The 17,387-nt window shown below is 39.1% G+C and overlaps 8 protein-coding genes across 8 annotated transcripts; all 8 read right to left on the bottom strand.

Annotated features, from left to right (window-relative positions):
* Positions 1-67: 67 nt before the first annotated feature.
* Positions 68-1,219, bottom strand: LSM04_002602 (uncharacterized protein; the record flags this gene model as incomplete). The annotated part of the gene is made up of 1 exon (XM_067330770.1): positions 68-1,219. The coding sequence occupies one exon, from the start codon at positions 1,217-1,219 to the stop codon at positions 68-70; it is 1,152 nt and encodes a 383-aa protein (XP_067194078.1).
* Positions 1,220-2,043: 824 nt separating this feature from the next.
* Positions 2,044-4,203, bottom strand: LSM04_007511 (Small G protein signaling modulator 1/2; the record flags this gene model as incomplete). Its single annotated transcript, XM_067330769.1, has 1 exon — positions 2,044-4,203. One exon carries the CDS (start codon positions 4,201-4,203, stop codon positions 2,044-2,046), a length of 2,160 nt encoding a protein of 719 aa, XP_067194124.1.
* Positions 4,204-4,774: 571 nt separating this feature from the next.
* Positions 4,775-6,001, bottom strand: LSM04_003837 (Forkhead-associated (FHA) domain; the record flags this gene model as incomplete). Its single annotated transcript, XM_067330768.1, has 1 exon — positions 4,775-6,001. One exon carries the CDS (start codon positions 5,999-6,001, stop codon positions 4,775-4,777), a length of 1,227 nt encoding a protein of 408 aa, XP_067194090.1.
* A 343-nt stretch (positions 6,002-6,344) lies between these two features.
* LSM04_002708 (uncharacterized protein) lies at positions 6,345-8,498 on the bottom strand (the record flags this gene model as incomplete). The annotated part of the gene is made up of 1 exon (XM_067330767.1): positions 6,345-8,498. The coding sequence occupies one exon, from the start codon at positions 8,496-8,498 to the stop codon at positions 6,345-6,347; it is 2,154 nt and encodes a 717-aa protein (XP_067194080.1).
* Positions 8,499-9,094: 596 nt separating this feature from the next.
* LSM04_001879 (Kinesin motor domain) lies at positions 9,095-11,809 on the bottom strand (the record flags this gene model as incomplete). The annotated part of the gene is made up of 1 exon (XM_067330766.1): positions 9,095-11,809. One exon carries the CDS (start codon positions 11,807-11,809, stop codon positions 9,095-9,097), a length of 2,715 nt encoding a protein of 904 aa, XP_067194069.1.
* A 1,066-nt stretch (positions 11,810-12,875) lies between these two features.
* Positions 12,876-14,189, bottom strand: LSM04_009402 (AAA ATPase; the record flags this gene model as incomplete). The annotated part of the gene is made up of 1 exon (XM_067330765.1): positions 12,876-14,189. One exon carries the CDS (start codon positions 14,187-14,189, stop codon positions 12,876-12,878), a length of 1,314 nt encoding a protein of 437 aa, XP_067194136.1.
* An 894-nt stretch (positions 14,190-15,083) lies between these two features.
* Positions 15,084-15,638, bottom strand: LSM04_001921 (Retrieval of early ER protein Rer1; the record flags this gene model as incomplete). Its single annotated transcript, XM_067330764.1, has 1 exon — positions 15,084-15,638. The coding sequence occupies one exon, from the start codon at positions 15,636-15,638 to the stop codon at positions 15,084-15,086; it is 555 nt and encodes a 184-aa protein (XP_067194070.1).
* A 593-nt stretch (positions 15,639-16,231) lies between these two features.
* LSM04_004969 (TrmO-like) lies at positions 16,232-17,371 on the bottom strand (the record flags this gene model as incomplete). Its single annotated transcript, XM_067330763.1, has 1 exon — positions 16,232-17,371. One exon carries the CDS (start codon positions 17,369-17,371, stop codon positions 16,232-16,234), a length of 1,140 nt encoding a protein of 379 aa, XP_067194103.1.
* Between the last annotated feature and the right edge of the window lie 16 nt (positions 17,372-17,387).

The following is a 17,387-nucleotide window of genomic DNA, read 5'->3' as shown; positions in this document are numbered from 1 at the left end:
TTCTCTTTCTGTAGGTTAACAGCAGACACAGGATAACAACAACAACAACAACAAAAACAACAATATATTATAATTGTGCTGCACAAAGGACTTCCCCATACAATGGTGTTGATTTCCCCAGTGGTGACTGACGCCACCGCTGCTGTCGTGAAAATTCTGTCAATACTTCCGATATTTCATTATTCTCATCAGTGGTTTGTTGCTTCTGCATCAAACGCCACTGTAACAAACGTGCCACTGTAACAAATCCACCTCCTACTGTTGTTACTGTTGGAACACTCTGCATATGCAAATAAAACAGTCGAAGATTCCCCACAAGATGTGAAGAGGTCTCTGTCAGTGTACTAGAGTTCACACCAGAATTTGAACTCATTCGTTGTCGTTTCGTAGTAAAATGTTTAGGTATTTTTGTCGCCCTAAACGTTTTTTCCTTTTGCAAACGTCGAAGAAGTTCCGATTCTGTTTCCACTATGGCTGTAAATGAGGATTCCTCCTCACGCCCAGACGAGCGGGGACGTCCATCCCATTCTACTTCTGCGAATCCCCATTCCTCCACGAGAATAAGCGCACATCGCCTGCGTCGCTGTAAACAGTTAAAAAGCCAATGACACAACGGTGATTCATGCCCCATAGCACGTTCCATGTGATGTAAATAACTTCCTTTTCCACCACAACCCTCCGCTATAACAAGTGGTACGGCGGTGTGTGAGAGTGTAGCATCTAATGTACTTCTCGTTTCATGCATGCAGTAGATAGCGAGATCAACGACATCGGCACAGTGTACTACTTCCACACGATTGAGTGCGTTAAGCAGTGCTTCACGCCGAGCCTCAATGTCAGATATACATGGTGTTTCCATTTCATCATTATCACTATTATTATTATTATGATTATCAGTTATAGTATCATTTCCCTTTTTTTCTGTTGTAATGGACAAGGGTGTAACCATCTCTAGTTGTTCCATAAAACGCCTCAACACAAAGTTCCCACTACCAGGCAGAAAGAGAAAAGTAACACAACCACCATTATGAACGTGTTGGGCGGCAACGCGGTAAATCCACGTTGTCTTTCCAGATCCCGGTCTGCCGCCAACAAACAACACATCACTTTGCCGCAATCCACCATCTGTGGCGTTGTGGAAGACGTGCGGGGAAAGTGCAACGGGAGTGGCTCGCAGACGCTGCACAAATGCATGCGCACTCTCACGGCGATTGGACATTATTAATAATGTAATTATCAATATATATATATCTATATATCTATATATATCTATATTCTGTAATGTAACGTGTATGGATTATATCCTTCTGTATTTCTGTGTTCTTTATGGTGTACTCCTGTTGCCAAGTGTGGGTTGTCCTGTGATCATACACAGAGAGTAATACACATACAACCACCGCCCGCTGTGGTGGTGGTTGGGCCCTACAGAGCGCACTAATAAGATAATTAAACGAAAAAAAAGAAAAAGAAAGAAAGAATACATGAAAGAAGAACAGAAAAAATGATAATGGACCAAAATACACAGAATACGATAAAATAAATAAAAAGATTACACACCACACATTAGTGTGGCTCAAGATAAATTGTCTGCGTATGAAAACATCACGCTAGACACTGTGTAACTTAAATCACAGCTTCAAGTTACATAAAAAAGAGGTAAAGATAAAAAGAAAAAGGTAAAAAAAAAAGAGAAAAACACACACACAGACAAAGACTATATACGAAGCAATTTTATATCAGAAAACTTGACATCTTCTAAGACGGTAAGAAGAAAACTGACTACACCACCAAACGCAATTACAACGATGTACACAGAGAGCGCCTGTCACTTTCAGCATATTCCCTCATACGTTCCGCTTTTTCACCTTAAAATGTTCAACTAAACATGGTAGGTAAATCACACTACAACAAGTGTAGATACTCAGCAACAAATAGTTAATACTTCAGCAACACATAGAGACAAATGCAGACACACAGACACACAGACAAAAAGAAACAGAGATATGAAGAAAGAAACAAAAAAAAAAGGATAGCGTGTGCAACTCAGTTGCAAGAGCCTTCCAGAACTTTAAGAATATCATCAAGAGTCGGCCGGTAATTTTCAATCGTTGTCCCTGGGCTGTCTAACGCAATAACATGAGTTGCAACATAATCATAAAATTCTTGTGCCAATAGAATTAAATGGTGCACATTGATGTTTCCAGCAGTGCTGTTTGCAAATTTAAGAAGTTCATCATATGTGAGATGCTGTTCGAGTATTTGCGGAGTTATAGCTTTTAAGAGTGCCGCAGCCACAAACAACTCAAAGTGTGGGGTATATGGACAACTAATAACTACATCCCAGAGTAACATGGCATCATCAATAGGGAATTCACGTTTAAATAACATAAGTAACCAACGGAAGCAAAACCCCATATCATCTGCGTGCTGACTTACCAAATGAGTGAATAATCGAGGAACAAAAAATCTAATAAGTGCACGCAATGCACGAAATTGAACTTCCATTCCAACTCGAACATCATGTCTAAAATTATTCCCACAGTGTTCTTCAATAAAACAACGGAAACACATAAATGCCTCCACCTCAGTTTCAGCGAGGAGAATAATGGGAGAGAGTACATCACTCATCCCTTGACAATAACCCAAGTCAAAGTTAAATAAGGCATATGCCATTAAGACGTGACGCAACATACTTAGTTTATGACTGTCATTCTCTGCGTATGCAGAGTGAATACGATCTGTACGTACAACATCCTTTTCAATAGAAGAACGAATTTCACGGAATGCCGAGAAGTGACTTTCTTGTTCTGGGAAAATGTTCGTCCATTGTATTGTAAGCTGTTTGTACATTTGTGAGTATTTTTTTCGAATTTCCTCCCGTTGAGTTTCTGTTGAGTTTTGTACATCTGGATACACATGAAGCATAAAGCACCACACTTGCAAACGAATTTGAGGTTCCACTCCTCCCATGTATGCAATAAGTTTCGCCTCTGCGTACCGGTTAACATCAAGTTTACCGTCTTCTCCATTAAAACAACATTCCCATTCAGCAGCAGTGAGTGGAGGTACCATACTTCGATTCTGTGGTTCTGGTATTCGTGGTACCTGTTGCTCTATAGGAATAAGTTCCTCTAAGAGATCAAACGCTTCGTCCATTAGTGGATTTTCTTGACCATTTCCGTTGTTTCCCCCACTATTATCCTTATTATGACTATTATGATGACTATTATTATTATTATTACTGTTGGATTTCAGACATTGCAATGACGGCGAGTTATTTGAGGATATACTGTTATTATGTTGATCGGTGAAACCTTGAATTAGTGTTCGCACGCGGGCAACTGTTAAATTGAGAGATTCACGAAAACGTGCTCCATTAGAGAGTTCACTAGATCCATATAATACACGTTGTAATTCTTCACGGCCCACATCCTCAGAAAATAAACTCCTTTTGTTATTATTACCGTTAGAACTTCGCGGTGTAGTCAAATTACTGCTGTCATCGTGATCTTCCTTCGTTTTATTAGTGGATTCCGCAGCAGCAGCATCAGCCTTTGTCACAATTGCATCATAGTCACCATATACAACAAAGTCATCCGGAAAAGGACTCTGTCGCATAGGCGTTATCTTCTTTAACGCCTCGAGAAACTTTGTAATACCTCCTTCTCGAAAGATAATCGGATGCATAGATGTACCATCAAGAAATGTCAATGTAATTACAGGCACTCCACAAGGACTTGAACGACGTTGTACTCTTGAAATATTTTTTACCCCCGCGCAGGTAAGATATCTCCATGTTTTTTTATCATCTTTACTCACTGTGGCATCAATGAGACCACTGAATCTTGGTGGAAGTAAATATGGAAAATGAACAGCAAGATAGGTGTAAGGTGCCCACACAAAGAAACTTCCATCACTTTGTTCGCGTTTACCTTCCTCAGCAACTTCATTTGGCTCGGTTTCCCCTTCAATGGGTGTATGCTCCTCCGCTGAAGTGGAAAGAGTAGATGTAATGGATTTCCTCAATCTTTTCTCTTCACTCGGTTGTGGCTCTTGCTGTAATATAAGTAATCGACCCATGAGATTTTCACCGCCAGACAAGAAATCTCCACTGAGTGTAACACCATCCTGGACGTGAAGAAAATGTATTGACTGCGAACGCTCAAGCAGCTTCGCTATTAAATTCCCAGCAATAATGCCCATATGCCCTCTATAACACCAACGGGAATAATAATAATAATAATAATAATAATAATAATAATAATAATAATAATAATAATAATAATAATAATAATAATAATAATAATAATAATAATAATTGGGCCTTTATTTTCCTTCCCTTGGTATCCCTTTGTTGTTGTTTTTTTGCCCCAGAAGAAAAACGGAGAATGCTTCTGTTCCTCTCTATAATAAATGAAACAGCCAAAAAGAAATTCAATAACAATAATAATAATAATAATAATAATAATAATAATAATAATAATAATAATAATAATAATGCAACACGATTTTCAACAAATCACTACATATTTGAAATGGGAACACACATACACATAACGGGGCCTCGTTCCTCTCAAAAGGGGAAAACAATTAAAACCATCAATATTTAATGGATTCAGTTCATTACACCACATTTTTCTTCCTTTTTTAGTCTCTCGGATGCCCCATACTCTTGATACAAGGGCCTTTGCAAGTGGGTAATTATTAAGCAAAAAAAAACATATATATATGCCATACTGTACAAATTGGATATGTAAAGCTTCTGGGTGTTGTCTCATGGATCAATGCAGTAGTAAATAAGATGTACACCAAGTTCTGTTTCTACTGGTGAACTTACAGCATCTTCAGCAAGTGCAAAGGCCACCTCATCAAACTTTTCCGTATAGGTGCCACTTTCCACCATTCCCAAATCCCCATTCCGTTTAGCAGAAGCACACTCGCTGAATTCCCGCACAACAGCAGTGAATTCCTCTAACGACCACTGTGGTTTTTCGCCATGTCGTGTGAGAATTGCGTGTGCTAATGCTACTGCATCTGCCTTTGATCGTGTTATGGGATCTCCTTTATTGCGTGGGGCGAGGGAGACAGGCCGACGTACATCCTTGTGTTTAATAAGCACATGATATAAGTGCCGCTCAGCAGGTGGTTTTTTTTCCGTTTGCGTCATCTCTGTATTATCGACACCTGTCACTGTTTGATTATCCCCGACATTTTCTATTTGATCAGTTACATTTCCCGTACTTAAAGTGGATCCCGTATCTTTATCCCCATTAGTAGCAGAAGCAATGATATCATGTCCAACATTGATAGGGATGGCAGCAGTAGTAGTATTAGTAGTAGCTGTAGTTGCAGTTGTAATAGTGGTAGTAGTACTATTAAAATTAGTAGTAGTAGTAGTAGTAGTAGTAGTAGCATGTGCCTTTGTAATTTTCTGTTCTTCTCGTTCCTCCCGTAAGCGCTTTGAGGATGGTGGGGGCCCTAAACTAACTTTATAAAGACGTGCACTAAAACCAAATTGTATGCTACTCCCAATAGGTGCTGGAACAGGCCGCTTCTTCTCTATACGAAGACCGTTAAGCTTTACCCCGTTTGTTGAACCCAAATCCATCAGTACAAAACACTCTTGCTCACGATGAAACACCAACACGGCGTGAATACTGCTAACAGATGGGTGTTCAAGCACATAATCACACACTGGACTTCGTCCAAACAAGTAAAAAGGAAAACGATCCAAACCCAGTGAAGGTAATGCTAGTCCATCTCGAGTGCAGTGTAAATGACAAGCACGTACTGGAAGACCTGCCCATGGTGGACACTTAAAAAAAGGCGTTTGCGCATTTAATTTAGATGCATCTGTGACATTAATAATATGTGGAGGCAGAGCCTTGGCTTCTTCTGTTAATGGGACAACTTTGGGAGGTGTCTTCTTGGCCACCTCCGCTGCTCTTTCAACGCAATTAACACGGGAGAGAAGTGTATGGGTGCCAGAGGTGGGTGGCATTTTAATAAAAAAAGAAAGAAAGAACAGGTCTAACTTTCAATCTATAATATGTTTTCCTAAAAAGAGAAATAAAATAAAAAAAAAACACAGAAAAAATATAAATTACAAGACAAAGAAGAAAGAAAAGAGATAATAAACATGATACATTAAAAAGAATGATATTCATCTCAGTAATAATAATAATAATAATAATAATAATAATAATAATAATAATAATAATAATAATAATAATAATAATAATAATAATAATACACATATATGTATGTATGTATGTATAAATCTTTTTTGTTTTTCCCCTTATTCGCCCAACTCGTCTCGAGAAATACTCCCCCCACACCCCGATTTAAACAGCACTGTGTCCATTCCACTTACGCACACGCTCACGATGAGCCCAAGAGCTATTTTGTTTTAGACTCCATCCACGATATGGATCTGCCAGTGATCGCATCACCTTAGGATGTAAAGTAAAGGGATGTGCCGTACGCTTGTGATTCGCGAATACCATTTCACCACCGCGGCCGTAGTAATTCCACCCACTCGCCTGATCGTGCAATCCTTTAGGCGGTGGTCGTGGATCACTATTGGGATCCCAGTTATTGGGAAACGCCAGGTTACGATTTGTGTAGAGTGACGTTAAACGACGCTTAAGTTCATCATCGTGCTTTTCCGTGTTTTGTACAATGTTAGAACGACGACGAGAGGCAAAAGGACGAGAGATAAAACTTTCAGGAAGTTTTGGAGAAACCGTTGATTTCTCTTCTCTCTTCTGCTCCATGTTCTTCAGTCTCACTTCCTTCTCCTCTTGTTGTTGTTGTTTTTGTATTTCTTTTAAATACGATGCAAGCTCAGATGGAGGAGGAAGACCTTGAAATAATTCCTTTGGGAACGCAAAGGGGAAGTGATATAATGTGTAAAAACGAGCTTCAAGTGAAACGGCATGATGTAAATAGTAAAGAAGTGCCACTAATTGATCACGTAAACATCGATTCGCCTCGGTTGAAGTTTCTTTCACTCTTCTTGAAGTAAGAGAAGGCGTTTGTCGCAATAAATGTAGAGCTCTCTCCCAGTGGCCTAACTGTAATAATGCAGGACCTACAGCTGCCATCATCCTATCTGTAACAACAACATCATCACGTTCGCCAAACAATTGATCAAGTACTGCAATAGCTTCGTGTGGATGATGTAAAACTTCCAATCGTAGTTCTATGGATCCTCTTATTTTATTATTTGCTGCTTCTTGACGGGATGGAGAAGAAACAATTGAAACATCAGCATCAGATACTTCTTGGTCATCTTCCACGAGAATAACGTCTCTTCTTTCTCTCGGAAAGGAGGAAAAGAGTAAATCTAGTGTTAATGCATGTAATGATCGTGGTAATCTCTTTGATAGTGTTTTATTCATACCATAGTATGACATAAAAGTTCTTATCGCCTCCTCCCAACGTTCTCCTGCACCTAAACAATTAAGAAGTCGTTGTAGTTCATCCTCTGAAAAATTTGGCAATTCTTGATGTTTATTTAGATTTGACACATCATTCGTATCATCATTATTATAGGTTTCTGTATTCTTCCCAACAGAGGCATCTAATAAAGAAACATTACTACTACTTGAACGTTGCTGTAACTCTCGTAAACATTGTAAAGCCATAATCCATTGTCCATCATCTGCCATTGAACACATCATGGATCTTAATGCCTCTGTTGAAAGTTGCAAATCTTTTTGAGAGGAATTTGATACCTTTTCAGATACATTTACTGCCTCCTTAATAAAGAGAGAGGAGAGTGTTCGTGGAGTAGATTTTACACTACTGCTAGTACTACCTTCAGCAGATGTTACTGTTCCTTCTGTCACTATTGATATTTCCTTTTGTAATGATGAAATAGCACTCGTCCACAAACCACTTCGTGCAGCAGCTTCCGCTATTAAATTTACTATACGTGCTCGTTCACGACGACTACCAACCTCGTTTAAGAAATGTTCCACCACATACTTTACCTCTTGCAACATACCAAACTCTGCCAATAGCGGTAATAGTGTTTCAGCCATATGTTGTCGAGTGAGTGGTGATAACTGACACCGCCGGTCGGCTTGCAGTAAACAAGTGTAACCCTCATTTGGAAATCGCAATTGCGCATACGCCCACACCAGCGTAACCCACAAACCACCCGAAGTCACCATTTCCCCCGCGTACACCTTATCACGTAAGGCGTCTAATGTCTGCAAAGCACTATTGCGTTGATGTGGGGATGTCGCACTTGCCAAACCGCGAATAACACGTTGATAGTCTTCTGGTGTACGTCCGAGTCTGGCATAACGTGCGTGTAGTACTTCAAGTGCACGTTGCCAATCGTGGGCGTCTAGTGGTAATACTAAACGTCGTTGAAGAGATTTGCGTGAATGTGCTTTTAACATATCATGACGGGTGCGGTGTGGTGGGTGGGTGGACCGCGTCCAGAACTGTGTGGCGTAACTGCCATGTCTCCCAGCCTTTTGCATTTTTTTTTTCTTTTTGGTTGTTGTTTTTTATTTATTTATTGTTTAGTGTTGAATTATAAGAAATAATTTTTTTATATAGGGAGTTTTGTTAAGAAGAAGAGTGTAGTGAGAGGTGTACGTGTAGGGGACTGTAAGATAACAGCCGTAAATAGTACTAATAATAGTAATAATAGTAATAGTGGAGGAGGAGAAAATAAATCAAAAAAATATAATTATAATAATAGCAATAGTAATAGGAAAGTGAAATAAATAAAACACAATCAAACCATTAAAATAAAAGTAAAATCCCCTGTGTGTCACCAAAAACTAATCCATCTAAAGATCCGGTAAAGGGAGAAAGGGAGAGAAAGAGAGAGAGAGAGAGAGAGAGTAAAAGCTTAAAAAGAGGAAGAAAACTAGTCAAGGGTAAAACAAAACAAAAATCTTGTATACCATTTTCTTCTTTTTTTTTTTGAAGACTCAAGGTGTTGTTACAACTCTACTACAAGTAGCATCGCCTCTTCACGTATAAATATTATTTTTTTGTATTTTTCCTTTTACCTTGATATGCTACTTTTTTTTCATTTTACCTCTATTACCTCTCTCTCTCTCTCTCTTTAATTATGTCCATATGGTTTTGTGGGAACTCTGGCTAATGTCGCACGTTCAAGTGCGGCTTTAAGCGAAATAGGTACAAGTCCCGCTTTTGCAATCTTTGCTCCCAACTTTGGGTGTTTGTCGACCATATTAAATAGTTCCTCATTAAGTGCAAAGGAGTTCCGCATTTCCTCCACAAGTGCCGCATTTGTTGTGTGAAGACGCAGTACAAGGTTTTGCATGCGTTTTAACTTACAATCTACGATAACATCCCGCTCTGCATCTCTCGCAATAAGTTGCAGCTCTAACTCTTCAATACGCCGTACAAGTGCTGCGTTATCACTACCACCATTATTAATATTAATATTTGTATGACTACCCATATCATCTCTGTTTTCAGTTAATGTTGTTTCCGTATTATTTCCCTGTTCTTGTTGTTTTTGGGATCTATCAACGGATTCAGGCACAGCAGGGGGTTTTTCCAATGATGATAACACAAATGTCGTGAGTGTCTTCACAGCCGCATCCACCTGAGAACCACGAACGGTGGCGGTTGTATCTTCAGAGTCTGCCGCCTTTCCACGTGATGCCACAGAAGCCACACTTATTAATCGCCACAGATATGAATTTTGTAGTTTATTCGTATCACGCATTTCAGTTACCTCATCTTCAAGTTCTTCTATTTTTGCCTGTAAATTATTCATATTAGCGCGTTCCTCATCTAATTCACGGTTATGTTTTTCTAGTAATTGATGATACTTGAACTGAAGTTCTTGATGTTCAATATGTAGTTTGGTTAATTGCTGCAGATAATCATCTCCACGACTTTTTTCCATTAACTTCTGTTGTGTTTTTGCAAGTTGTTCTTTTAGTAAATTTACCTCCGCATTGGCACTCGTCTCTGCTTCTCCTTTTGCATCAATAAGAGTTTGTAGTTCCCTACACTTTTTCTTTAACGTTTTCACCGTAGAGGCTTGTGTGGTATTTTCATCCTCAAGCTCTTTACAAAAACTATCTAATTCATCCATAGACTGTTGAATGGCATTTTTCTCATCTACGACTTCTTTTAACATTTGTTCCAAATCTCTAAGATCACTGCGAAGTTGTTGTTTCTCATGGTCATCCGCAACTCCCATAGCTGTTACTGCTGCTGTGGATGTATGCATATTGAGATCTATCTGTGCATGTTCCATTATATTACTCTTCTTTTCCAGTACTGATCGAACATTTACAAGTTCTTCTTGTAACATTTCATTTTGTTCTGTAAGACGTTCAATGATAATACGTTGTTGCTCATTTGGTGTTGATCGTATCATCTTACCAGGTGAAACGATACTACCACTATTACTATTACTATTGTTATGATTATTGTTAGTCGTATTAAGAAGAAGATTCGAATCCACTCCAGATTTCTCATGTAGGAGGAGAATAAGTTCATCTATTTTATCCTGCATATTTTTAATTCGAATATTCTTACTCCATAAGTAAATTGTAGTGGCTACCATCATACGTCTATAACGCCGCAATGATATTTCCATTTCTCGCAGTTTTGTCCTTGGATCTGCTACTTCATTTACCGATACTTTATTCTTTATAGACTTTACTCGAGCCGCAAACTGTAGTGTACTGCGAGATTCATCCACGTGTTGCATGGCTGGTGTAATACAAAAAAAAACAGCCGTTAATGAATTTCCTCCAATTGCTGTTTTAAGAAGATGTGTTAAACGTGAATCACGATAAGGAACAAAGGCTGGTACAGCTACAGTACCACCAGCACCAGTGGGAATCGTCTTTCCATTCATATAGTTATTATTTTCAGATAATCGACTAATCACTGTGGTGAGGATAGTAAGAGATTTATTAATATAACCTCCCTCAACTCTCCGCATACCGGTTAGTCCAGACTTCGCCACACGTTCAGATCCAGCAAGATCAATAAGATTAAGAGTGGAAACAATTTTTTTTTTTAAACAATCACTATTTTCAGCATCCATATCATCTCCACTGCAGGAAGAAACATCACTAGTATCATCAATAAGAATAGTCTTTTCTACAAGAATACGAATAACACAATGAGATCTACTTGATTGCTCATTTATTGTAGTATTGGCAGATACACGTGCAGCCGCTTGTGTATGAATAACTTGCGTACATTCTTGTGCACTCGATACTTGACGACGTACGGCATTATGTACATATACGCCATATTCATTTTCTCGTATAGATAACGGTAATGCCGTCGCTCCTGAAGCAAGAAGTAAATCTCGCAACTGTTCGTTATATATCTCAACCATACTTAGAAATACTGTTATTTGCATAGATGGATTATTTCGTAGTTCCTCTTCAAGATCATTAAAAAGATCACGAACAGACATCGCAACAAGTCCCTCAGAGTGGGTATGACAACTATTACTATTACTATACACATTTTCACCTAACATGGTGTGTGTCTTACCACTACCGGTTTGACCATAAGCAAATACTGTACCATTGTAACCTTTTGCTACATTTGCCACAATACCTCTACGCACACTGCGTTCATACAATTCTCGTGTCGTCGCATCACTATTGTATACATGATCAAAAGTGAAGAGACTATCAGGATTTCCCTTTTCCCGTAGAGTAGTCGTACTAATATCCCATACACTTTTTACTTCATTCAATTCTGCCCGCATTGGACGTACACGAATAAGTACATCAATAGAACTTCGCTTGTCTCCGGTAATTCTACTCATGAGTTACAGAAATAAAATTCCAGCAATAAATATAGAGGTTTTGTTATTTCTGGTTAAACCTTATATATCTACTTGTTTTCGTTTTTAATTAACTTCCTACGGTTGTGTTATTACAGCCGATTCCTCTTTATCACGCAAAAGTAATAAAATCAGACAACACACTAGAACACTAACAAAGACGATAATCCTCCGATCTAAGAAAAAAAAGAGATAATAATAAGAATAATATCACAAAAAACAGAGTGACTACTTCTGTCGCTACTTAATTGAAAAGCACCTAGAGGAAAGAATGAAAAACAAAAACAAATGTCTCACTTTATTTCCTTTTTTTTTTCTCGGCCAAAGCTGTATGGAGGTGTATAAATATATGTAATGTGTATGTGTTGCTCGTTTATTGCTCCTTCTTTTTTTTCTTTAGCGTCTACTCTGTTTATCCCTCTTTTGGTGTGTCTGTGTGTAAAGTGAAGAGTAAAAAAAAAAATAATTCTTCCCTTTCCTTTACAAATCGATTATCACGTACAAGACAGAGAAACAGAAAAAAAAGAGAAGAAAAACAATGAAAAAAAAAGAAACAATGGAATGAGTTACAGATTTGCAGTAACATATATGTAATCACATTAATAGAGAAGATTCTTCCTCTTCTTCTTCCTCTTTCTCGTTCCGTTTTTTTGTTCTTTCGTATATGAAAGGAAGCAATAACATTTGTAGAAATGGTAGCACTGATATCAATAATAGGATCGAAATATATATATAACAGAGGAAACACATAAAACGAAAAAAAGAAAAAAAAATACAATAGAGAAAACAAAAAAAAAAAAGAAAATGAAGAAATTACAAACTGAGGATTAAGAAAAGGCACACACCCGTACCACAGAGATACATAATTGATCACCCCACCACAAATGCCAGTGATCGTATGCCACATATCTTTTTCTCCCATCCTCTCCCTTTTTCTCTCTCTTATCTTTTCACTTTCCTTTTTTTTTCTTTATTTTTCTTTGCTTTTTTTCCCCCCTCTTTCCACTTCCTTCCTCCTCCTTCTTTCTCTTTTTTTTCTTCTTGTTTATTAGTTGTAAACCATGTACTTTGCTGTAGCACTGAACTTGTGCTGTCCCTTAATCACCTTGTTCACAGCATCGAGAAAGTCCTTCTCATTGATCGTCTTTCGCCTCGCCCGAATGGCGAACATTCCCGCCTCCGTACACACCGCTCGCAGATCCGCCCCGGTCGAGTTTGGACACAACCGTGCAATGAGTTCAAACCGAATTGTCTTTTCACACGAGAGGGACTTGGCGTGGATGCGCAGAATCTTCGTGCGGCCCTCCAGATCCGGCAGGCCGACCTCCAGCCGCCGGTCCATGCGGCCTGGGCGGGTGAGGGCGGGGTCGAGGGTGTCGGGGCGGTTGGTGGCCATGATGACCTTCACATTCCCGCGGGCATCGAAGCCGTCCATCTGATTCACCATCTCCAGCATGGTGCGCTGGATCTCGTCATCCCCGCTGCCCCCGCCGCGGGCCCCGCCAACGGCATCGACTTCGTCAAAGAAGATAATCGCCGCCTTCTTGGAGCGGGCGAGTTGAAAGATCTCACGAATCATACGGGCTCCTTCGCCAATGTAACGCTGCACCAATTCCGATCCAATCACGCGGATAAACGTCGCATCGGTGCGGTTCGCCACAGCCTTTGCCAAAAGTGTCTTGCCGGTTCCCGGGGGTCCGTAGAGGAGAACACCTTTGGGAGGATCAATGCCAAGTTGTGTGTACTTCTCAGGGTGGGTGAGGGGAAGTTCTACCACCTCGCGAATACGTTCAATCTGTTCCTTTGCCCCACCAACATCGTTGTACGTCACATCTGGTTTTTCCTCTACTTGCATCATAGAAACAGAGGGATCAATGCGGGGTGGGAGTGGGATTTCAATTTGAATCGTAGAGTACCCCATCGCCACACCAACACGCATGGACTCTTCAATATCCTCTGGGGCTACACGGTTTCCAAGTTTAACCACATACTTGGCATTATCACGGATACTCACAACATACTTTGCATCAGGTTGTCCCTTGTTGAGAATTCGCGTGCAACGACCAACATGCAACGCACTCTCAGAACGCATTACATCATTATCACTGTTAAGATCCCATTGCACAGGAGGTGCAAGACCAAGTTGATTATCTTTTACACCAGCCTGCTTATTCACTGCCTCCGCCTTTGTCTTCACAAACTCTTCCAACTCCTTTACTGTTGCATGATAAGGACCAGATCCATACAATTTAAGCAGTGCAATATCATCCTGATCAAGTGGGATAATTTCTTTTTCCTCCTCCTCATTATCCTTCACTCGGACGGTGTTAGTAGTCTGACAAGCTCCTTTTTCGTTCGCCATGATGTTGACACCACCGTTGTTACACTACTTTCTTTAATAGCAGCCAGGAGATTTTCTCTCTCTCTCTCTTTCTCTCTCTGTTCCTTTTTCTCTTGTTTTTAGACTGATTGATTTTTTTTTTCTGTTATTGTTGTTGCTTGGATTTGCTTGTTTTTGTTTTGTACTATCAGTATTTCCTTCTACCTCGTGCGTCTCTCTGAGATGTACGCCTGTAATAGTTGTATTCCTATTTCTTTGCTTTTTCCAACGGCCTTTTTTCCCCCAAAAATTAATAATAATAATAATAAAGTAATTTGTATGTAATAAGAATAGAAATAAAGAAAAAAATAAATTAGGATGCAGTAATTACACAAAATCAGAGAAAACAAGAAATAAATACCCCAACACTAACACCAACGTAGCATACGCCATCTCAAGGTTTACTTTATTGCTAAAATAAACCACAAAGAGATTCATGTGTGTATGTGTTTGTGTGTGTATGCCTGTCTATGCAGTAGGACAGGTGTTGTGTTCATACAAAGGGGGGAAAAAAAAAAACATTCACATAAATATAAAAAAGAAACAAACAAAGAAAGAAAGAAATGGATGAAATGGTCGATTCCTTTTATTCATCTATCAAGTCCCTACATCCATAGATCACCCTCCGTTGTTCCACTCTCTCTCTCTCTCTTGAATTCCCTGCCGCTCTTACCATCATCGATTTCATGTCTCCATTCACCTTTTTCTTTCTCTCTTTTTTTCATTTAACCTATTTAGCTTCACTTCAAAAGCAGACACACGGACATGCAAGCAAATTGCAAACCAACAAATACACGGCAGCACACAGAAACACTATAATTCAAATAGAATCTAGAAATCAAAACAGATAAAAAGAAGAAAATTTTGATTTCAGAATTATGGTGAAGCCTTCGGAACGTATTTAGGTTTTCCCGCATTCCACGGGACGTAACGGTGCTTCAGCATATGTTTAATGCGTCCACCCATCTGTGTTACTGTCAATATAATAAAGTATAGAAGCAAAATTGGCCAAAATACAGGTATATCAAGAAAATCAAAGATTGTCAAAAAGAGACAAATAGATACAACTTTAAACATACTGCACCAAATAACAAATTCTTGTACACGTGGAACAAAGGGTCGAAATTCTTCATCATTAGCACTTCCTCTTCTCGGCAATGGTGCCTCATCAGTGAAATCATCATCAGCAAGTGGTGTAATAAGAAGAAGTGTCAGGTATAATAAATGAATACCCATTGCATATGTGATAACATAAAACCCTCCATGGTAAGACACACGTAGAATATAAAACATCATAAGAAATGCAAACATAGCCCATCGCATGGAACGATGCGGTACACTCTTGTCAAGGTACCGTTGATACGTTATATGGGCTTTACGTTTAAATTCCTGAAGGGCTGAAGTTTGCCCAGTCATATCACGCGGAGGCATCTTTTGATTTCGCAAAAGAATTTGGCCTTCAGGTCAGTTCCACTAAGTTTTTTTTATCTATCTTTTTCTTCCTTCCTTTATTTCCTTTAATTATAATTGAAAATGGTTGTCTGTGCCTTCAAATTATATTAAGTGTACAACTTGGGGAGTTTTCCTTTTAGGTTGTGCAAAAAAAACAAAAAAAAAAAAAAACAAAAAAAAAAAACAGATATTGCTTCGTTATGATCATAAAAGGAAAAGAAAAAAAAGACAATGAAGAAAACAAATAAATTTCCACACAATATAAGAAAGGAGAAGCATACCTATTTCCAAAGACATAAATGTACAAGAAAAAAACAAGCACAGATATACAAATAAATAAATATATATATATATATATATATATGTCGGGTTATAATCAGCCGAGAATAGTGCAATACGACAATCTCCATTTAAACAAGAAATGGCACAAAAAATAATCCAATTCATTCATTCATTAATAAAAGTAATTCAACAGGGGACCAAAGAAGAGAAATAATAACAATAATAATAATAATAATAATAATAATAATAATAATAATAATAATAATAATAATAATACAGACGTTGTACTTTTACTCCGTCTTCTTCGTCTCTTCTTCCTCCTTCTCCTCCTCAAACACGCGATCTACCTGAAGTCTCTGTGTGCTACTCTTGTGATCTGCTCCACCCCGTCCAGAATCATCCAATTCAGATACCCATCCCGCCCTCGCCTCTGGGTGCGCATCACAGAATGGAAGATATGGTTTAATATCAAGAACTGGTGTGCCGTGCAGCAAGTCGTGATCAGCAATATGAACTTCTAATCCCCGAACAGCAACAAGTCGTACACATGAGAGGCCAATGAAGTTTGGTCGGTGTGGACTTCGAGTCGCGAATACACCACGTAATTCACTGTCTCGTGGTGGTACAAGCATTGTTTTAAATCCAGAACATCTCTCTGCCCCTTGTCGTCGTTGTCGTCCTTCTCCCATTATAGGGGCATCTAGGGTATCTGTTTCATTCCCACTATTAGTGGCATACGAAAAGGAAAAGAGCACCCAAATAAATTCAAATCCATTTAAATCGCGTACAGCATTTTCAAGACCTACTCGTAATTTTATAACGGCTGTTTGAGGTGTAAAGTTTTCTGTATTTGGTTGTCTTGGTGCCGCAATATGTGCTCGCATTAGACTGTGTACCACACCCACACCACAAATACTGTATGGTTGGAGTCTTTCTGGGCTTAAAACAGTACGAACTAAGCGATTAGCATGCATAACAGCACGTTGAAAATCCGCCTCATAAGCTGAGACATCATGTGATTTTCGTTGTAAACGCTGTTCTACACATTCCTCCACATCTTCTGGTGTCTTAAGACGATCAAAAAAGTACACTTTACTAGCATTAGAAGTAACACAATCTCGTGCTGGAGTCTCACCATGTGAAGTGAGAGATGCTGGTGGATCAAATAGACGTGCAGTGATGCTGCTGCTTGTCCCTTCTGCCCGTATCACCTCTGCAGGCCAGTAAGGCAATCCAGCAGGTCGTATCCAAACAATATCACACGGTAGAAAATAATGTGGCCGCATACCAAATCGCTTTGGACGTTCTCGTTCAGCGTTATTCGCATTCTTGTTAGTGTCGGTATTATGCATCTTATCACTATCCCGCCTTTCACGTTTAGGGGCACGATTCGGAATTGAAGGGGTTTCAGTGGTGATGTCGTGAGTCATGAGTGTGACTCTTCCG

This window comes from Trypanosoma melophagium (genome assembly GCF_022059095.1).
Source record: "Trypanosoma melophagium isolate St. Kilda chromosome Unknown ctg13segment2, whole genome shotgun sequence".
NCBI lineage: Eukaryota > Euglenozoa > Kinetoplastea > Trypanosomatida > Trypanosomatidae > Trypanosoma > Trypanosoma melophagium.
This window is presented reverse-complemented; position numbering and strand designations above follow the sequence as displayed.